Source organism: Lipophrys pholis (assembly GCF_963383615.2).
Source record: "Lipophrys pholis genome assembly, chromosome: 6".
In the NCBI taxonomy this organism is placed as follows: domain Eukaryota; kingdom Metazoa; phylum Chordata; class Actinopteri; order Blenniiformes; family Blenniidae; genus Lipophrys; species Lipophrys pholis.
Window position 1 is genome coordinate 31,912,914 of NC_137629.1, and position 16,742 is coordinate 31,929,655.

Here is a 16,742-nt window from a genome sequence, read left to right on the forward strand (position 1 = left end):
ACGCTCCTTTCATTTCTAACATCAGCTGAAAGCAGGACACAACCGATGGAAACATACGCGTGACGTGAAACCTCACCCTGGATCAATTTTTTTTTTTAATTTTTGCATTTCTTAAAGAGAAAGTATGGCTGTTTTGAACGTCTGAGGATTCGGGACCTTCCTACCCGTTTACTTTTGTCTGCTGTCCGGCCACCACTCCTTCCTTCATTTATTTATTTATTTAATAATCCTCAAGCAGCTGCAGCCACTGTTTAGTTTTTAAATTTTTTTTGGGGGGGTGAGGATGGAGAGCCGGTTGCTGGTGCTGCTGGGCACGGTGGCTGCCCTGTCCGGGACCCGCAGCCCGGTGGCCGCTGCGGGGCGGAGCTGCTCGGACACCCGGCAGGTGTACGCGGAGATGGGCTACAGCACGGGCACCACTCCGCTCACTCAAATCTCCGGTAAGACTGTGCCTCCTCCAGGGAGGAGCAGTTTAAACTGAAACACTCATGTACAGTTATTATATTTAAAATATGGTGCGTTTCTGTGATATTAAACGCGTCATTGCGCTCCATTTAATCCCAACTGGGATTAAAACAACATTAAGCGCATTAATTTACGCACCATAAATCACTATAGGGACTATTACTACGCCAAGAAATGTCCTGCTTAAACTACAGACATCCATAACAAAAAAAAAAAATCACTGCATAGGGAAGTAGTACAAGAAGGTTTCCCAACTCACTAAAACGCCTCAGAGAAAGAGTGTGGGGATCATCATGGTGAGTTTCTTCTGGAGAAACACGGTGTGGTTTAAAACAAATTACACCCGCCTCCTCCTCCCTCTGGTGCGGTTTAAATGGGATGATTAAGGGGATGAGTAAATTGCCAACACCGGTGCAACAAAGAACCTCGCCCCTAATTAGTCTTTGCCTACTGGCCCACTGTGAAGCCCCTGCATATACCCAAAGGCTGTGTGCACTGCTGATAATCTAATCTCCAGAAGAAAAACACTTCCTGTAGATTACAAACACTTGGGATTTTGGATGATTTGAAGTGATGGGTAGAGGGGGGAAGGGAAGGGGGCAGATTTCAAAGGTTAAATGGTTTAAATGTTTGTTATGGCCAAGCAGGAGCAATTGTTTATTTTCAGATGTTGCCCACACGTCTTGAGGGTTTTAGCTTTGCAGGTGGATTGGTGAGAGATTATTCCTTGTTTGCTTCTGAAAGACAAAACATGAAGCTCCTGTTAAAAGTAATTGTGGGTAAAAAAAGAAAAAATGTAAGTTTGCAGGGAATTGATTTCATGGCAACCGAGCTCAGTGTGTGAAACACAACTCATTGTGTGTGTGTGTGTGTGTGTGTGTGTGTGTGTGTGTGTGTGTGTGTGTGTGTGTGTGTGTGTGTGTGTGTGTTCAGTGGGCCATCATCACTGCCTGAGTCTTGGCTCACCGTCCCGTGGGCCAGTGGGGAGCAGATGGCCGGGAGAGTGAAGGATGAAGGGTGGCAGTTTAGAAATGGAAATAGAGGGATGAGAGAGGAGTAATAGTGGGACGGAGAGAACAAAAGAGGCAGATAGGAGCATCAGCCAGGGTGGAGTTGGAAATGAGACTTTGGTCTGTACTAACAGGCCCGATGTTCGTGTTAGAGTGTAATACTACAGAAACAAAGAATCCAGTCGTCTTCCACATTTTGTGCTCGATGACCCCCCCCCCCCCCCCCCCCCCCCCCACCACCCTTATGCCTGTCGTTTGCATACATCATTACCTCAGACATATCAAAGACCCCAACCTGAGCTGACAAAAACAGACAGATTAAAGTTGAATTATTCATGTGGGTAAATTACAATTTTTTATTTTAATCAGGCTTTTTGTCTTTGATAAGATTTCCCTTTGCAGTGTGTGGAACAATGTAGTTCGCAAGACATTTCTATTTACCTTGACTAGATGTACTGACATCACTCACATTATATAGGGTGGTCTTTGAGATTGTTTCTGCCAAGGGAGCTCGATTAGCCTCAGGAGGTTTTGGTTTGTGTAAAGGCAGGCAGGCAGTTCCGCAGCGAAGACCCGGACTGTGAGCCTTGTTAGGAGCGTATTGCTCCAGACGGCGTAGCCCTGGAGATCTCCAGGCCATGTAAGGGGCAATGACCCCGAGTTAGAGGTGTGGTCTACTCAAAGGCGAGGCAAATGTAATTATAAAGCACCCAAGGCGATTCTCAACTCTTTACAAGGGAATAAAGGGGGCACATTAAAACAAGGCGACTAAGAAAAGGCGTAAAAAGAAAAATAAAGTGAAATGCAATGATAAAATAAGTAGAATCTATAAATTGGAAAGCCTGAGGAAATGATAGGGTTTTAAGGCCTGATTTAAAAAAAAAAGTGTCTAACAGCAGGAAGTTTGTTTCACAGGTGAGGCAAGTAGGTTCTAGTTTAACCTTATTATCACGCTGTGCAGCTATAAGTTCCCCCCAGGGTATTTTCTCCACTCGTTTCTCCACATCGACATCCCAAAACATCTGCAGACAGCGCTAAACCTTCTTTTCCCGTGTGTCCGGGTTGTGCATGGCCGTAGGGGAGCACCTGCGGCTCTGTCCTCAGGACTACACCTGCTGCTCCAGTCAGATGGAGGAGACGCTGGCGCTGCAGAGCGAGAGGGATTTCCTCAAAGCCATCGAAGACAACAGCCAGTTCCTGTTGACCACCTTCACGCAGAGACACCGCAGGTTTGACGGTAAGAGACACCGTCCTTTTAAATGGGAAGTAATGTGGAGTATTTATTTAGATGCAAAGGCAGGAAAAAAAAAAAAAAAAGCTTCTCACTCACTGCTCACTTAAAAAATAGTGGAAATGCTCTCTATCTCGCCTTAGTGCTTTGTGTTCAGAAGAGTTCACTCTACTTTATCCTGTTAAATCCTGGACGTTTGACCTGTTTCTTTGAAAAATAAATATTGATGAACTCTTTCACCCTTAAGGTCGCAGGGACGTGACACTTTTAGGAATGTAAACCAGACAATGGTATAATTCTTCTCAATAAATCTTTCCTTTAACCTCTTAACAAACTCAACTTCTTTTTTTAATGGTATTTTCAATGGTTTACATACTGTAATTCTCAACATAACATTTTACCTGTGACATCCATTCATAACTAAATAACTACACTCCCTAGAAAAAAGGGAAACATGGGTGCTTCTTTGTGATATAAAAAAAAAACTTTAAATATGAAGTAAATCTGGCAAAACCTGAAAAAAGAGCCGTCGCCTTTACACATTAACACACATTTTGTTGCAGTCTTATGGCAAATGTAATTCGATCCATCTTAAAAAAAAATCCTTAATGATGTCAATCCACCGTTGGTTTATTTCTATATTCCTACACTTCCTTGTAATGGCCTTCCTGCCACAAACTCAACTCTTTAACTAAATGTACTTTCTAACACAATGGATGAATAAGTCACACTAGAAACAGCAAAAGCCCTGAAATCCTGACTTTTTTTTTTGGGGCATTCAAGCTCCAGTAGTAATTGCGGCGATCTCTCGTCTCCTAAAATGAGTCGTCTTGCGTCGTAGGAGAGGAAGTCGTAGACGGCCACTGTCATGGTGGCACATAAAAGTTGTTTGTCTTGTTTCACGGTCAGACTCATTTATCTTCTACTGAAGGCACCGGCGGCGAACGTTCATGATGTCCGGGATGACAATGTTAGTACTGGATATTCAACTATGTCCTCCTGCTTGTCACTTTGAATTCAGTGGGGAATAAATCACATTTTAATATTGAACTTGATATTAAATCCACATCGCACCGTGCAGCAGCTAATAAGGGACCGTGACTCAAGACCCATGCCTTTTGTTTCCCGCGGTGGAGAGAGCAGTGATTGCTCCTTAAAGCGTCTGGGAACTCGGATCGTTCAAATCATTTGCATTTTTGCAGGCTTACACAGCCTCCACAGCCCAGAGAAGAATTTACACTTCCTCCTACCTGCGTTGGATGACTATCACCTTTTTTCCGCCGTCCTCTTACATTTATATAATGTCTGCGGTGACTCACTGAAGGACGCTTGAGGAGTGGGAGACTGTGTATGAGTCTTCAAGATGGATTTTCTGTGGCGTACGTGTCGTTACACTCGGTTACCACTGTGAAGGATCTGATAGAAGCATAATTCTGAGCTGTTAAACTGGAAGGGGGAAACCTGACACAAAAAAAAAAAAAAAAAAGGTTTAAAAAAGGAAAAGAAGGCGGGTGATCGACTCATTTTAATGTCTAACTCTCTTCTCTCTCTGCAGAGTTTTTCCGGGAGCTAATAGACATTTCAGAGAAGTCCATGAACCAGATGTTCACCAAAACCTACGGCCAGCTCTTCACCCAGAATGCACACGTCTTCCAGGAGCTGTTTGTGGAGTTTCGCAGATATTATTCTGGTTGGTTCAATGTCTTCTTTCTACATTTCACACATAGTGTCGTCAGGGTGGGAACTTTCTTGATCATTACACTTTTTGTGAGGCGACGGTCCCACCATCCATTATCTTGATGGATAAGAACGTTAAGAAATAAAATGTCAGCTTGCGGGAGTAGTAGTAGTAGTAGTAGTTTGTTTATTTAAACAACCCCTGTTCACTTATAATGTGCTAACTTACAAGTAAATAATTTGTGTTTTCAAATGTGTAAAAACACATTTCTTCACAACTACTGTCACATGGGTTCAATCACTGTCAGTTACAAGTAAAAGTAAAGTTGGACTTTTATTAAAAATACTCAAGGTATTAGTTACCATTTAACCACATTCACATTTAATTTAATTGACCTGGAGTGAATATACATGTTGAAAGCATATTTCTGAGAAACTATAGCGCAAATAAGAATTAGCCAATGGAATTTAATGTATAGCTGTTTAAAGAATTTCCCTCTTCGATTAATAAAGCTATTCAATTCAATTTTATTTTATTTTTTCTGAAGAATTAAGGACTTATAATAAAGTAGCAGAATGGATGACGCGATGTAAAATGATTTAGTTCAACAAATACTCCAAAAAGTACCCCTAAACATCACCTAATTGCAGCAATGTTAGTTTATATATTTCTAATTTCATCCCTGTAAATGTTCAGAAATGGATTGGAAAATCCGGGATACACTAACGCAGGAATGACGAGGCTCGAGTCGGCGTCATCATAAAGAAAGACTAACTGCCGAGTAAACAGTCTCCATAAAGAGCGACGCAAAGCTGCTGGGATGAATTCACAGCAGCGCTGGACATCAGAGGATATGGAGCTTTTTTTTTCTTTTGATCAGCAATTCACTGCAACGCAACGGAGAGAATTGGTTTCCCACGGATGCCAGACCGTTTCTATTTATGCTCCAGATCACTCTGTTTTGGTGAATCCAATCTGCAGCCTGCTGCTGCTCAGCCTGCCAAGCAGCATGCATATGGATCATGTGAGGCTGGATAGTAGAATGCAGACTGGAGAGTTTCACTCAACGTCAACAAGCTTATTTAGAGGAAGAGATTCGTTAATAATACCACGGGCCAGACAACATAATGTGACACACACACACTTATATTCAGGTTCTATTTTTGCAAATAACACATTATATTGTTGGATAACAGTACTCAATGTTGTATCAATGGAACCTCTTACAGATCTTTAGGAAATATCAGACATAAAGTATGTGTGAAGAAATGTGTTGTTAAGACTAGTGGTACACAATATTAAATAAAAAAACTTTAAGTAAAAAAAAAAAAGTGTTTAGATTTCTAGTATAACAAATTTTAAATCTTCTATTTCCACTCATTTTGATGAATTTCCTACAATAAGCTTAAGGAAATATTGAATACAAACACATTAGATATTTGAACATTATTGGAAAAATGTGCTCCCTACATGTTATTATTTATTTATTTATTTACTTCACTGTATCTACATCAGATGGTCAGTTTTGCCTCATGTTTGTAAAACAATTTAAAAAACAGTATATGAGTGAATAACACTGAGTGCCTTTTATCCTTTTATCACATCACCATAATCACGATTGGAATGAGTTTGCGTCTCCAAACCCGCCGAGGAAGGAAAAACTGTGACGTCTCTCCTTCTGTCCACAGGGGGCAGTGTCAGTCTGACGGAGGTCCTGTCAGACTTCTGGTCCAGGCTGGTGGAGCGGGTCTTCTCCCTGGTGAACCCTCAGTATCACTTCAGTGACGACTACCTGGAGTGTGTCAGCAAGCACGCCGAGCAGCTGCAGCCGTTTGGCGACGTTCCCCGCAAACTCCGCGTCCAGGTGTGTGCACATGAGACCAACGCACGGCACGTGAAAGAAGGTTTTACTGTGCGACTGATGTTATTTTTTAATGTTTCTTTGATCTCAGGTGTCGAGGGCTTTCATCGCAGCCAGAGCGCTGTCTCAAGCTTTAGCTACTGGACGGGACATCGTGAACAAAGTGACAAAGGTGTGAGAATTTTTTTTCACACTCCTCATGAGGGTTTTTAGAATTTAAGAGGATGGATGTTCACACTTGTTGTGACAAAGAGACTTTCGATCAGTTTTAATCTGAAAATATCTATTAACAGTTTATTTGTTTGCCATTTGTTTGTCATGAAGTTATTATCGGCAGTAAGGGAGTGTCAATACAGAGAATTAATACTATTAACACGCACACTTGCTCACACACACACTCAAATACACAGTTACACACAGACGCACTCACACTCGTATATAGAGGCACACACGCATGCGTGCACACACACACACTCAAGTAAAAGGGCACTCACAGACACACTAAAATAAACCCACTCACTCAAACAGTCACACACAGACGCACAAAAACACACTAAAATATACAAACACACACACAAACACACTGAAGTAAACAGAAACACACACTCAAACAGTAAGTTACACACATTCGCACACACACACATTCGCACACACACACACTCAAATATACAGGCACACACACGCATGCATGCAGACACAGTCAAATAAACGCACGCACACACACTCAAGTAAATGGGCACTCACTGACACGAACGCAGACACACTAAAATAAACAGACTCACTCTCACACACACACACACACACACACACACACACACACACACACACACACGGTTGAAGCTCTCTGACCCGTCCCTCCCGCCATGTTTTGCAGCTGACTGCAGACTCGGAGTGTGTGCGTGGCCTCATGCGTCAGTGGTATTGCCCCCTGTGTCGAGGGATGCCCTCCGTGCGGCCCTGCCACTCCCTGTGCCTCAACGTCATGAAGGGCTGCTTAGCCAATCAGGCCGACCTGGACACGGAGTGGAACAACTTCATTGGTGGGTGAGAGGACAGACGGCCGGGTCAGACGCGCCATGCATTTTTCATGTTTTGAGGTGGTTCCTGTTTGTCGGTGTAAACCCACAATTTCTCTCACTTCAAGAGATTTCTGGATCATGAAACACAAAATATGGCAAATGAGTCTTTATTCCTCTTTAAAATATTACCATCGTTAAACTTACCTGAAAGTGGCACGATTTCATTGCCTCCTTGTCACTCATTTACTTGCACTTTCTTTTTTTAACCCTAATGGATTACTGCTCCATTAATCATGCATGCCTCTCCGCTCCCCCACAACTGATCTGTCTTCCTGTGTTTGCTTCCCCTTTCATCAGACCTTCACCTTCTCGCCATTATTTTCTTCTTTTCATGTGCAGTGCCTCCCCTTTCATCACTCCATCCGTGTCTATCGAACTCAAACTCCCTTCCTACTTTTGTTGTACACCCTTTTTTCCCCCCTCGCTTCTCCACGCTCGTCTTTATCTGGTGACGGCTTCCTGATCGTGCCGAACACCTAAAGACATGCAAATCAAACCCTTTCAGCTGGGTAGGCGTTGGGATTTTCCAAGAGGATCCATCGTCTTGGCTTTTTGTTGCATATGCATCTTGAAAAAACTAGGTATTGTAAAAGAAATAAAAAATAAAATCTTGGGTCAATCAACTCAAACTTTCATGTATTTTAGATTTCTAGCACATAAACTAGGGATATTCCTGCCGTGATGAAATAGTACAAACCACTGCTCCACTGAGACTATTTTACATGTTTTATTTTCGTGTGCAGTTTCCACCAGAGGTGCATCCGTTTGTTGACTCTGTTGATTTTAGATTTTCGTGCTTCTGATGGCCTGTTCTGATGCCACCATGTATTATTTAAAGTGAACATAATAAAGAGACAACGTTAACACACCTAATGCAGGGATGTCAAACCCATTTTAGTTCAGGGACCACATACAGTTGAATTTCATCTGGACTGGACTGGTAAAATGGTGCCGTTAAAACCTTTAAATTGAAACTATTGTGACACTGTAATGATGATAAGTTTACAATTTGCAGCCCATTAATTTCTAATGCGAATGAATGAATCTTTATTTCGAACATACAAAGAGAAAAAGAGAATTGTTTAAATGAATAAAGCAAAAACAAAGAAATGACACAATCCACTTGATCTACATTTGCATGAGCGGAAAACTTATTTACCTCAGACTGATGTCATACTAATAAAGAACAGAAAACATAATAACTCTTCCTCATGCACACATGCAACATCAATTTCTCCTATAATTTGATATAAAATTATTAAACTGCATTTACTTCTATATTAAATATATATATATAAGGAAATGTGCCTAATATGTTGACGTGCAGTGCATGAGTGCTTCGTGTCCGGTTCAGTCAATAAGACTTTGTATGACACCGTATTCTGTGCATCACACACACACACACACACACACACACACACACACACACACACACACACACACACACGCACACACACTTTTTGGAGTCACCATATTAACCTTAACTGCAAAGTTGGTAGTAACCACACACCTCCGTGCTGCTCTAAGACATTCTGTGGATCGATTAGTAGGAAACCTCATCACCCAGCTCTTTCTCTCTCTCTCTCTCTCTCTCTCTCTCTCTCTCTCTCTCTCTCTCTCTCTCTCTCTCTCTCTCTCCCTCTCCATCAGATGCTTTGTACCAGGTTTCAGAGAAGCTGGAGGGGCCGTTCAACATGGAGCTTGCAGCCGACTCCATCTCTGTGAAAGTGTCAGAGGCCATTATGCACATGCAGGAAAACAGTGTCAGCATCTCCAGTAAGGTAAGGAAGAGGGCATCCGGACATAAAAAGAAACGTAAATGACTATCCTTAGTTCTGTTTTGTTGCTTTGGCATTCATCAAGCTGTTTTTTTTTTTTTAAGTCTTAAAGTCTTTGAGGGTGCAAATAAAAAATAAATCACCATCATGTGTTTCTTTGACTTATAAGTCAAAGTAATGATTTAGATTTCTTGAATCTAATCTTCTTAATGAGGCGGCACGCAGTAAAAAAATGACAGGACTTGAACACAAAGAGAATGACAAGCTCAGAGGATGATTAAAACATGGCAGAGATCCCGGGAGTGAATCCACCAGAGAGACGCCCACGTAGTCTCGGAAGCAGAGAGTCTCACGGTTGGTGATGGAAGCGCTGCGAGCAACATGCAGCTCTCCTTCCGACCTGCCCCGTCTTCTGCACCTCATCCAACCACTGTGACCGCTGAAGACGGGTTCGCAGTTCAGCTTTTCCCAGTCAGGCCCGGAAGACGACCCAGCGGCTCCTGCTCTTGTTTGTTGGCTTCGCTGTAATGTTCTAGTGGGCTGGGCCGCAGACATTCTGAGAGATGTGGAAGAGGTTGGGAAACACTGATGTGTAAAAAGCACATCAGTCTTTCTCATGATGCAGTGGAGCAATAATTAAGAAGAAGATTGCAGAAGATTCTCAGATTTGAAACACATTTGCATCTGTTCTTGGAGTGTGTTCTAGTTTTTCAGAAAAATTATAAAATATGCATAAAAATATCAATGAATATGCATAAAAATGTCATTTTTCTAACAGATATCTGCTATGCCAATGTTTCCTAAGTCTTTTTGGCCGATTTCTGATAGTTACATAAAGTTCTGTTGAAAGAAAGCAACGTGCCTCCTCCTTGTGTGATCAACATTGAACAATCGTCACAAAAAACAAAAAACATTTTAGACAACAAACGTGATTCAGACCGGTTGTCACCATTTTTCATGCTTGACGAGGAAAAGTTCATGCTTTTCTTTGGTACTATAGTATATGTCACTTATATTACACTACACAGGATGAATGAAAGTCGGAGTATATGGTACATGTCATTAAATGTTAAGACACAAGTTGATGCTCATTTAGTTTTCTTTAAACATCTGCGGACTTTCTCCTCTCGTGGTGCCGTTTCCCAAGGCGTTCTACGACGTGACTAATGAGAAATATCCTCATAAATAAGATGTAAACGTGAACGCTGTCTTCCCCCAGGTGTTCCAAGGTTGTGGAAATCCCCGGCCGACTCCAGCACGGGCCAAACGCTCGCCGAAAGAGTCGGGAGGCAGCAGGAGGCCTTTCCGCACCTACACCCCCGAAGAGAAACCCACCACAGCTGCAGGCACCAACCTGGACCGACTGGTGAGCAACGAACAGAGGCACCAAAAAACTCACCTGATCAATGACTTTTAGTGCTGGACAGGCAGGACGTGAGGCTTTAAGAGCTCGTGTGAGGTTCCTGACCTCCTGAGAGGTGACTAATTCATGCATTTAACGTCAGTACCAATGTGATGCCATCTCTCTGGTCTGCTACTCGAGTACTACAAAACTCTGAACGGTTCTTATACCGTTTTATAAATGACTCCAACCTCTCAGGTCATCCGGGTCCATCCTGTTCTCTGTTCGCGAACAATCTTCCTCACGTCCATCCTTTTATTAGTGCACGTACCAGCAAGTCTCCACGTGCACTATCATAGTGTTTCGTTCATGGAATTCCTTGAACGGGCTGCTTGACCAACAGATGAAGTGACGGGAAAGTGCAAACTACTAAAGCAAAAACCACCTCTGTCTTGGTTTGTCCATATTTTCACACAATGAATCATAAATCACTTTAAAACCGCTGAAGCCAAAGTGCCTCACATAATAGACGAGTAATAATTACAATAAAAAAAAACAATAAAATACAGTAAAACAAACAATAAGGAAATAGGGAATAAGTCAAAGTTGCTTTATTTATCAGCTCAGCTACACATTTTCACACATAGAGAACCGAAATAGCTTTTCCCTCTCACGCGACAATTTTAAATAGAATAAAAATTACACACGCTAACATATAATAATGTACATGTAAAAAAGTAGAAAAATGTACACAAAACGGTGAATAAAAAACTTACAACAGAGAGGTCAAAAACTGCAGCTGAGTAGCTTGAAAATAAAAATGTGTCTTAAGATGTGTTTTAAAAGTGAAGGAGATTGTCTGGTAGCTCATCCAACAACAGACGGGCTGAAACAGAAAAAAGCTCTTGTTTGCAGTTCGACTGGGAAAAAAAATCAGTCAATATAAAAGACTAAAATAACTCAAATAAGTCCTCGTTTGGTGACTGCAGCGGTTAGAGCCCAGGCAGTAATCATTCAACCGAGGTGATCGAGAAAAAATTGTGATTTTGTGAGGAAAGATGTTTTTTTAAATCTATTCAGAAGAAATAAAAGATGTGTGGTGACCCCGGGGGCAGAGTCGCGCCAGCTCCTCGTCCGCCCTGCAACCAAGACTTCTAACCACGTTTGAGTCATGAGCGGTTTGCGTTCACCTCCACGCAGGTTACCGAGCTGAAGGAGAGACTGCGGCCCATGAGGGGCTTCTGGGTGTCCCTCCCACACACCATCTGCAACGACGAGAAGATTTCTGCCGACGTCACGAACGAGGACCGATGCTGGAATGGGCAGACCCGGGGGAGGTGAGCCAGATCACAGCGAAGGGCTGGGGGAGGAAGGCGGACAAACAGATCCGAGTTTATTTAATTTTACCATCACCGGCCGCCCACACACGCTCCCTGTGTGGGTCTGCAGGTTATTATGGACGGAGAGTCCAGCGTTGTGGAGCGGAGCCGGTCTAGAAAAATGAAATCTGCCAAATGGGATTTATTTTTGTTCGGTTCAGTTTTATAATCAGGAACAACACAAGATCATGCGAAGACAAGTACAAAAATAAATAATAAAAAAAAGAAATCAGGTAATGCAACAAGAAACTGGGTCAGTGAGTCACTGATTCGTGTTTCTTTAAACAGCTTGAATGAGATGCGTCCGTTTCATTCCAGTCCACTCACCAGGGAGATCTTTGTCGCATCACTTCCTCTTTCAGTCTGAGCTTTTTCAAGTCTTCCCTCCATCGCTTCCAAATGTAGGCATTAAAAGAGGGGAACGTCCATCCAGATCCAGTAGCACTGCTGAGTGAAGGTCGAAGGATTAAACTCTGGACTGGTCGGCAGATTATCTGCAGGTAGATTAGAGTCACTTCACATGCATGTTCTTGGACTGTGGGAGGAAAACCCACGCTGTAAGAACATGCAAACTCAGCACAGAGAGACCATTTACAAATTCAGTTAAATTGATTCAGTGATCCGACACAAACCCAAGAACAGAACTTCCAGTCCGTCTATTTGCACTTTAGCTGATGGTTTATTTGAAGAAAACAAAAGATGAGGATATTTGAGGTTTTACTATAGAGTGAGGTTTATATCTTCCTCCTCGTTGTCGGGTACTAGTACAACCTGTGTCTAACTACTGCCACCAAGTGTCCAAATAATGCCACAACAAGAAAACATCTAAGTAAACGAAAGAACCTGCCAAAGAGCATAATGTCTGAGAGCGTCTCCACGCAGGTACCTCCCAGACGTGACGGGCGACGGGCTGGTGAGCCAGATCAACAACCCCGAGGTGGAGGTGGATATCGCCCGTCCCGACGTGAGGACCAGGCAGCTGATCATGGAGCTGAGGGTGGCCACCAACAAGCTGAGGCATGCTCAGACCGGCCAGGACATGGACTTCATGGACAGTGAGTGCTCCTGTCCATCGAATGGATGTAGTGTAGGGTCGCATGGCGGCTGGAGCCGAGCTCAGGCTGGTTGTGGGTGGAGGGGAGGTGTCACGGTTGGAGCCACCGCTCGGTGTGACGAGGACGTTTTTCTTTAGATCAGGAGAGCAAGTTCTGAAAGTTAACGCATAGGAGCTCCGAATGCCCCCCCCCCCCCCCACCACCCACCACCACCACCACCACACACACACACACACACACACACACACACACACACACACACACACACACACACACACACACACACACACACACACACACACACACACACAATTCAAAAGTGAAGCTTTTTACTGTATTTCTCTTTTTCTTTGCTGCAATTCATCATTTGTTTCTGGGGTTTTATCACATTGACTCCACTGTTTCTTTCTATTGTCACTCGTACAGCTCGATCTGACAGTCCTGCTCGCTGTTTGTCTCTCTCTTTCTTTCTCCCTCTGCCTCGCCCCCTTTCTCTCCATCTTTCCCAGTCTGTCTGTTTCTCTTCCTCCCCTTCTGTCTCGCTCTCTCTCTCCCCGCCTCCATCTCTGTCTCCCGCTCTCTCCCCTTCCATTTCTCTCTTTTCCTCCATCTCTCTCTCCCTCTCTTCCCCCCTCTCTCCCTCTCCATCTCTCTCTCCCTCTCTCTTCCACCTCTCTCCCCTTTCATCTCTCTCTCTCCCCCTCTCTCTCCCTCTCTCTCTCTCCCCCTCCCTCTCTCTCTCTCCCTCTCTCGCTCCATATTACAACAGAGGATAAATTTCATACTTGTTTTTTTCTTCTTCTTTTTTTAAACCTTGAATATAAACACACCCTCAGAGGATTGTAGGAAAAATCTGACTCTTTTAATCAGCAATGTTAAAATTTTGATGACGGGATAAACACACTAACTGGACTTTAAAGAAATTGTATTTCCATGTTTGAATATAAATGAGAAACATCAGTGGCAGCTTTAATTTTCTTAACACTTTTGTGTAGAAACTCCTCCTAAAAGTCTCCACAGCCGTTTAGTAAAATCCCTTTGTGTGATTTTCTATAAATTGTTGTCACGTCCTCTTTGTTCCAGGTGAGGAGGGCAGTGGCTCCGGAGGCGGAGACCCCGATGAGAGGTACAGTGACGACTGGACGGGCTATCGGCCTTACATGCCACCTTACGTCAAACAGCCGCGGAACCCCGCCTCCAACCCGGCGAAGCCCCCCCGAGGCAAAGACAGAAACGGGTCCAAGTGGAGCAGAAACAACGGCCACGGCCGAGTCCAGTCCGCAGCCAGCCTGCTCTCCTCCTGTTCCCTGCATCCTTTGTCGTCTCTGCCCATCATGCTCACTGTTGCCCCCATGTGGAGGTAGCCGCTCACTACAGGCCGGAGGTGAGGAGGAGTTTTTCCTCTCATGCTGGACTCTAAAGCACATTATGAAGAAATTAAATAAAAAAAAAAAAAAGAAAAATCATTCCATTTGGTAACACCAGCAACAACAAAAAAACAACCTAAAACAGGCTAGTTTAGCAATAATAAAGAACCTGTTTATAGTATTTTTCCTACTCCCAAAGCTCAATGAAACTGACTTTTTTTTTTGGGTGCTAATTGTGAGACGTTTGACTTATTGGAGTCTGATGTGCTGTGCTGAGACTCATGAGTGGATAAACAAACACTTTTTTTTTTTTTTTTCCTACAATGACAGGGTTAGCTTCAGATTTGTGGGGTGGAGCTGATGGTTCGATGTTTTCTGAAGGGAAGATGAATAAGATGAATGCTGCCAGTAACTTTACTGGAGTCTGAATGAGCATGTGCTGCTTTTCATCTCAAATCTTACTGATCAATTGAAACCTTTTGGTTTGGATCCGGACGTGGGTAACAATTTAATTCACTTCCATTATTTAAACTTTCTTATTTTTGTTGGATGTTCAAAAAAGGCAAAAGTGCGACTTGTGAAAAGAAACACTTTTGAATGTAAAAGCTCAAAACTGAGTTGGCTTTCTTATGGTAATGTAATATACATTTTTTAATTTATTTCTAACATGTTTTATTCTCATTGTAATTTTAGTGTTTTTTTCTCTCTCTAACTTTCTCTGGTTTAACGAAGAAACTCAAGTTGAATGTATGAGTATTACCTGCAGACCACACATACCCGTTATGAAATTGTGAAAGGTGCATTATGTATTATTTTTTTTTAATGTATAAAAAAAAAAAAAAAAAAAAAAAGAAACCTCGCACGACAGCACTGGTGTCATTTCAAAGACAATTTTCTGACGTTGTGCTGCTATACCAACTAAAATCATCAAGTTATGCCATGTGCCTGTTTACTCTTGCAATGCAGGTTTTACCCACCAGGTGGCGAATCACACCAGCTGGCCCGTGTCCAATCTAGTTCATGGGTGTCAAACATTAGGCCCAAGACCAGTTTTGCTGGTGCAGTCCAGTTGGTGAGCCGATCGTTGTCTGTGTAAACGGCACATCGGGTTATTCCCTACAGTCGGAGCTTTGTCTGCATGTCTGTGACACAATCTGTACCACATCACGCAAAAAAGCGGCCCTTGTTTGTCTAATTTCTCATAATATTTTGCAAGAGAATGTTTTTTTTTTTTGATGTTGCATTTAAAAAAAATTAATTAAAATCAACATTTCACTGTATTTGGCACCAGAAAGTGTTAAAATTAGCTTCATGTTGGGATTGTACTAATTTTCAATTGTTATTGTTTTGTGTTTTTCCGGAAATATAGACATTTTCATCTCAAATACTCTGCGTCACAACATAGAAAACCTGTTAAAGTTTAAGTTTAAAGGTCATCATGGTACTGTTTTTTTAAGATGAAATTGGGCTGCATGTGGCTTCTGAAGTAAAATTAGTTTGACATCCCTGATCTGGTCCATCTTCAGTCCCCTTAATGAAAAAATTAATAAATAGAATATGGATTACAATCATGTGGGTTATCATGAACAATTGGAGTGATCTCGTAAACGGCACAATCAGACACGTTTATCAGTGAATTACAGAGTATACATGTTAATTTGATAAATGTTTTTGTTCTTTCACATTTGTATACACACATACATACATACATACATACCTACTTGTGCGCCTTCAAAAAATTCCATAAGACTGAGGCATGAAAACCAGTTATCACATTTTCCAAAGTTCTTGTAAAGGCTTCAGATTCTATTATTCCAATGATCGGATTTCTCTTTAATGTTTTTATGGTTATTTAAACAGGCTCACAGTCACTCTCATATAGTGAGTGAATTCTTTAAACCTTTTAAACTGAAACTTATCTAGTTTTGTAAATGCATTATCTACTCTGTCCTACAGTTTTACCGTTACGTTTTTCCAGACAGAAACACTGCCACCTAATGCACCAAAGTGGTATTACCTATATTGTGCAGACTGCACCTTTAATTGAGGTTTCTTGTTTCTTGTTTTTCTCGTTAACCAGAGATCGTTAGGGGTGTGTGCGTGTGTGTGCGTGTGTGTGCGTGTGTGTGCGTGTGTGTGTGTGTGTGTGTGTGTGTGTGTGTGTGTGTGTGTGTGGAGTTATTAAACTCCTCTGTCTACGTAGTTACAGTCTCGATGTTGTATTTATTGAGAAGATGTCGGGACGTTTTCAATGATGTATTTGTCTCTTTATTCCTTCTGAAAGCTACAAAAGAAGATGAAGACAGTGAGTGAGCGCACAATGAGACGTGAAATTCAATCAGATGGACACAGAAAGACAAACGATGTTAATTTATTTTCTATTTACATTTTCTGAATGTGTTTTTTTATTTTCTATGGTGAAATTGAAGAGTGGAGCTGTCAACATGTAGAAAGGTCAAATTGAAGTGGAAATCATAGTTTGACAATTAGGGAATAA

At 42.2% G+C, this 16,742-nt stretch overlaps 1 protein-coding gene across 1 annotated transcript; it reads left to right on the top strand.

The window, feature by feature from the left end:
- gpc2 (glypican 2) lies at positions 1 to 15,073 on the top strand. The gene is made up of 11 exons (XM_080466309.1): positions 1 to 440; positions 2,554 to 2,712; positions 4,262 to 4,396; positions 6,073 to 6,248; positions 6,337 to 6,417; positions 7,120 to 7,285; positions 8,975 to 9,105; positions 10,322 to 10,468; positions 11,645 to 11,781; positions 12,706 to 12,878; positions 13,962 to 15,073. The coding sequence occupies exons 1-11, from the start codon at positions 284 to 286 to the stop codon at positions 14,240 to 14,242; spliced, it is 1,743 nt and encodes a 580-aa protein (XP_080322435.1). The 5' UTR covers positions 1 to 283; the 3' UTR covers positions 14,243 to 15,073.
- Positions 15,074 to 16,742: the final 1,669 nt, after the last annotated feature.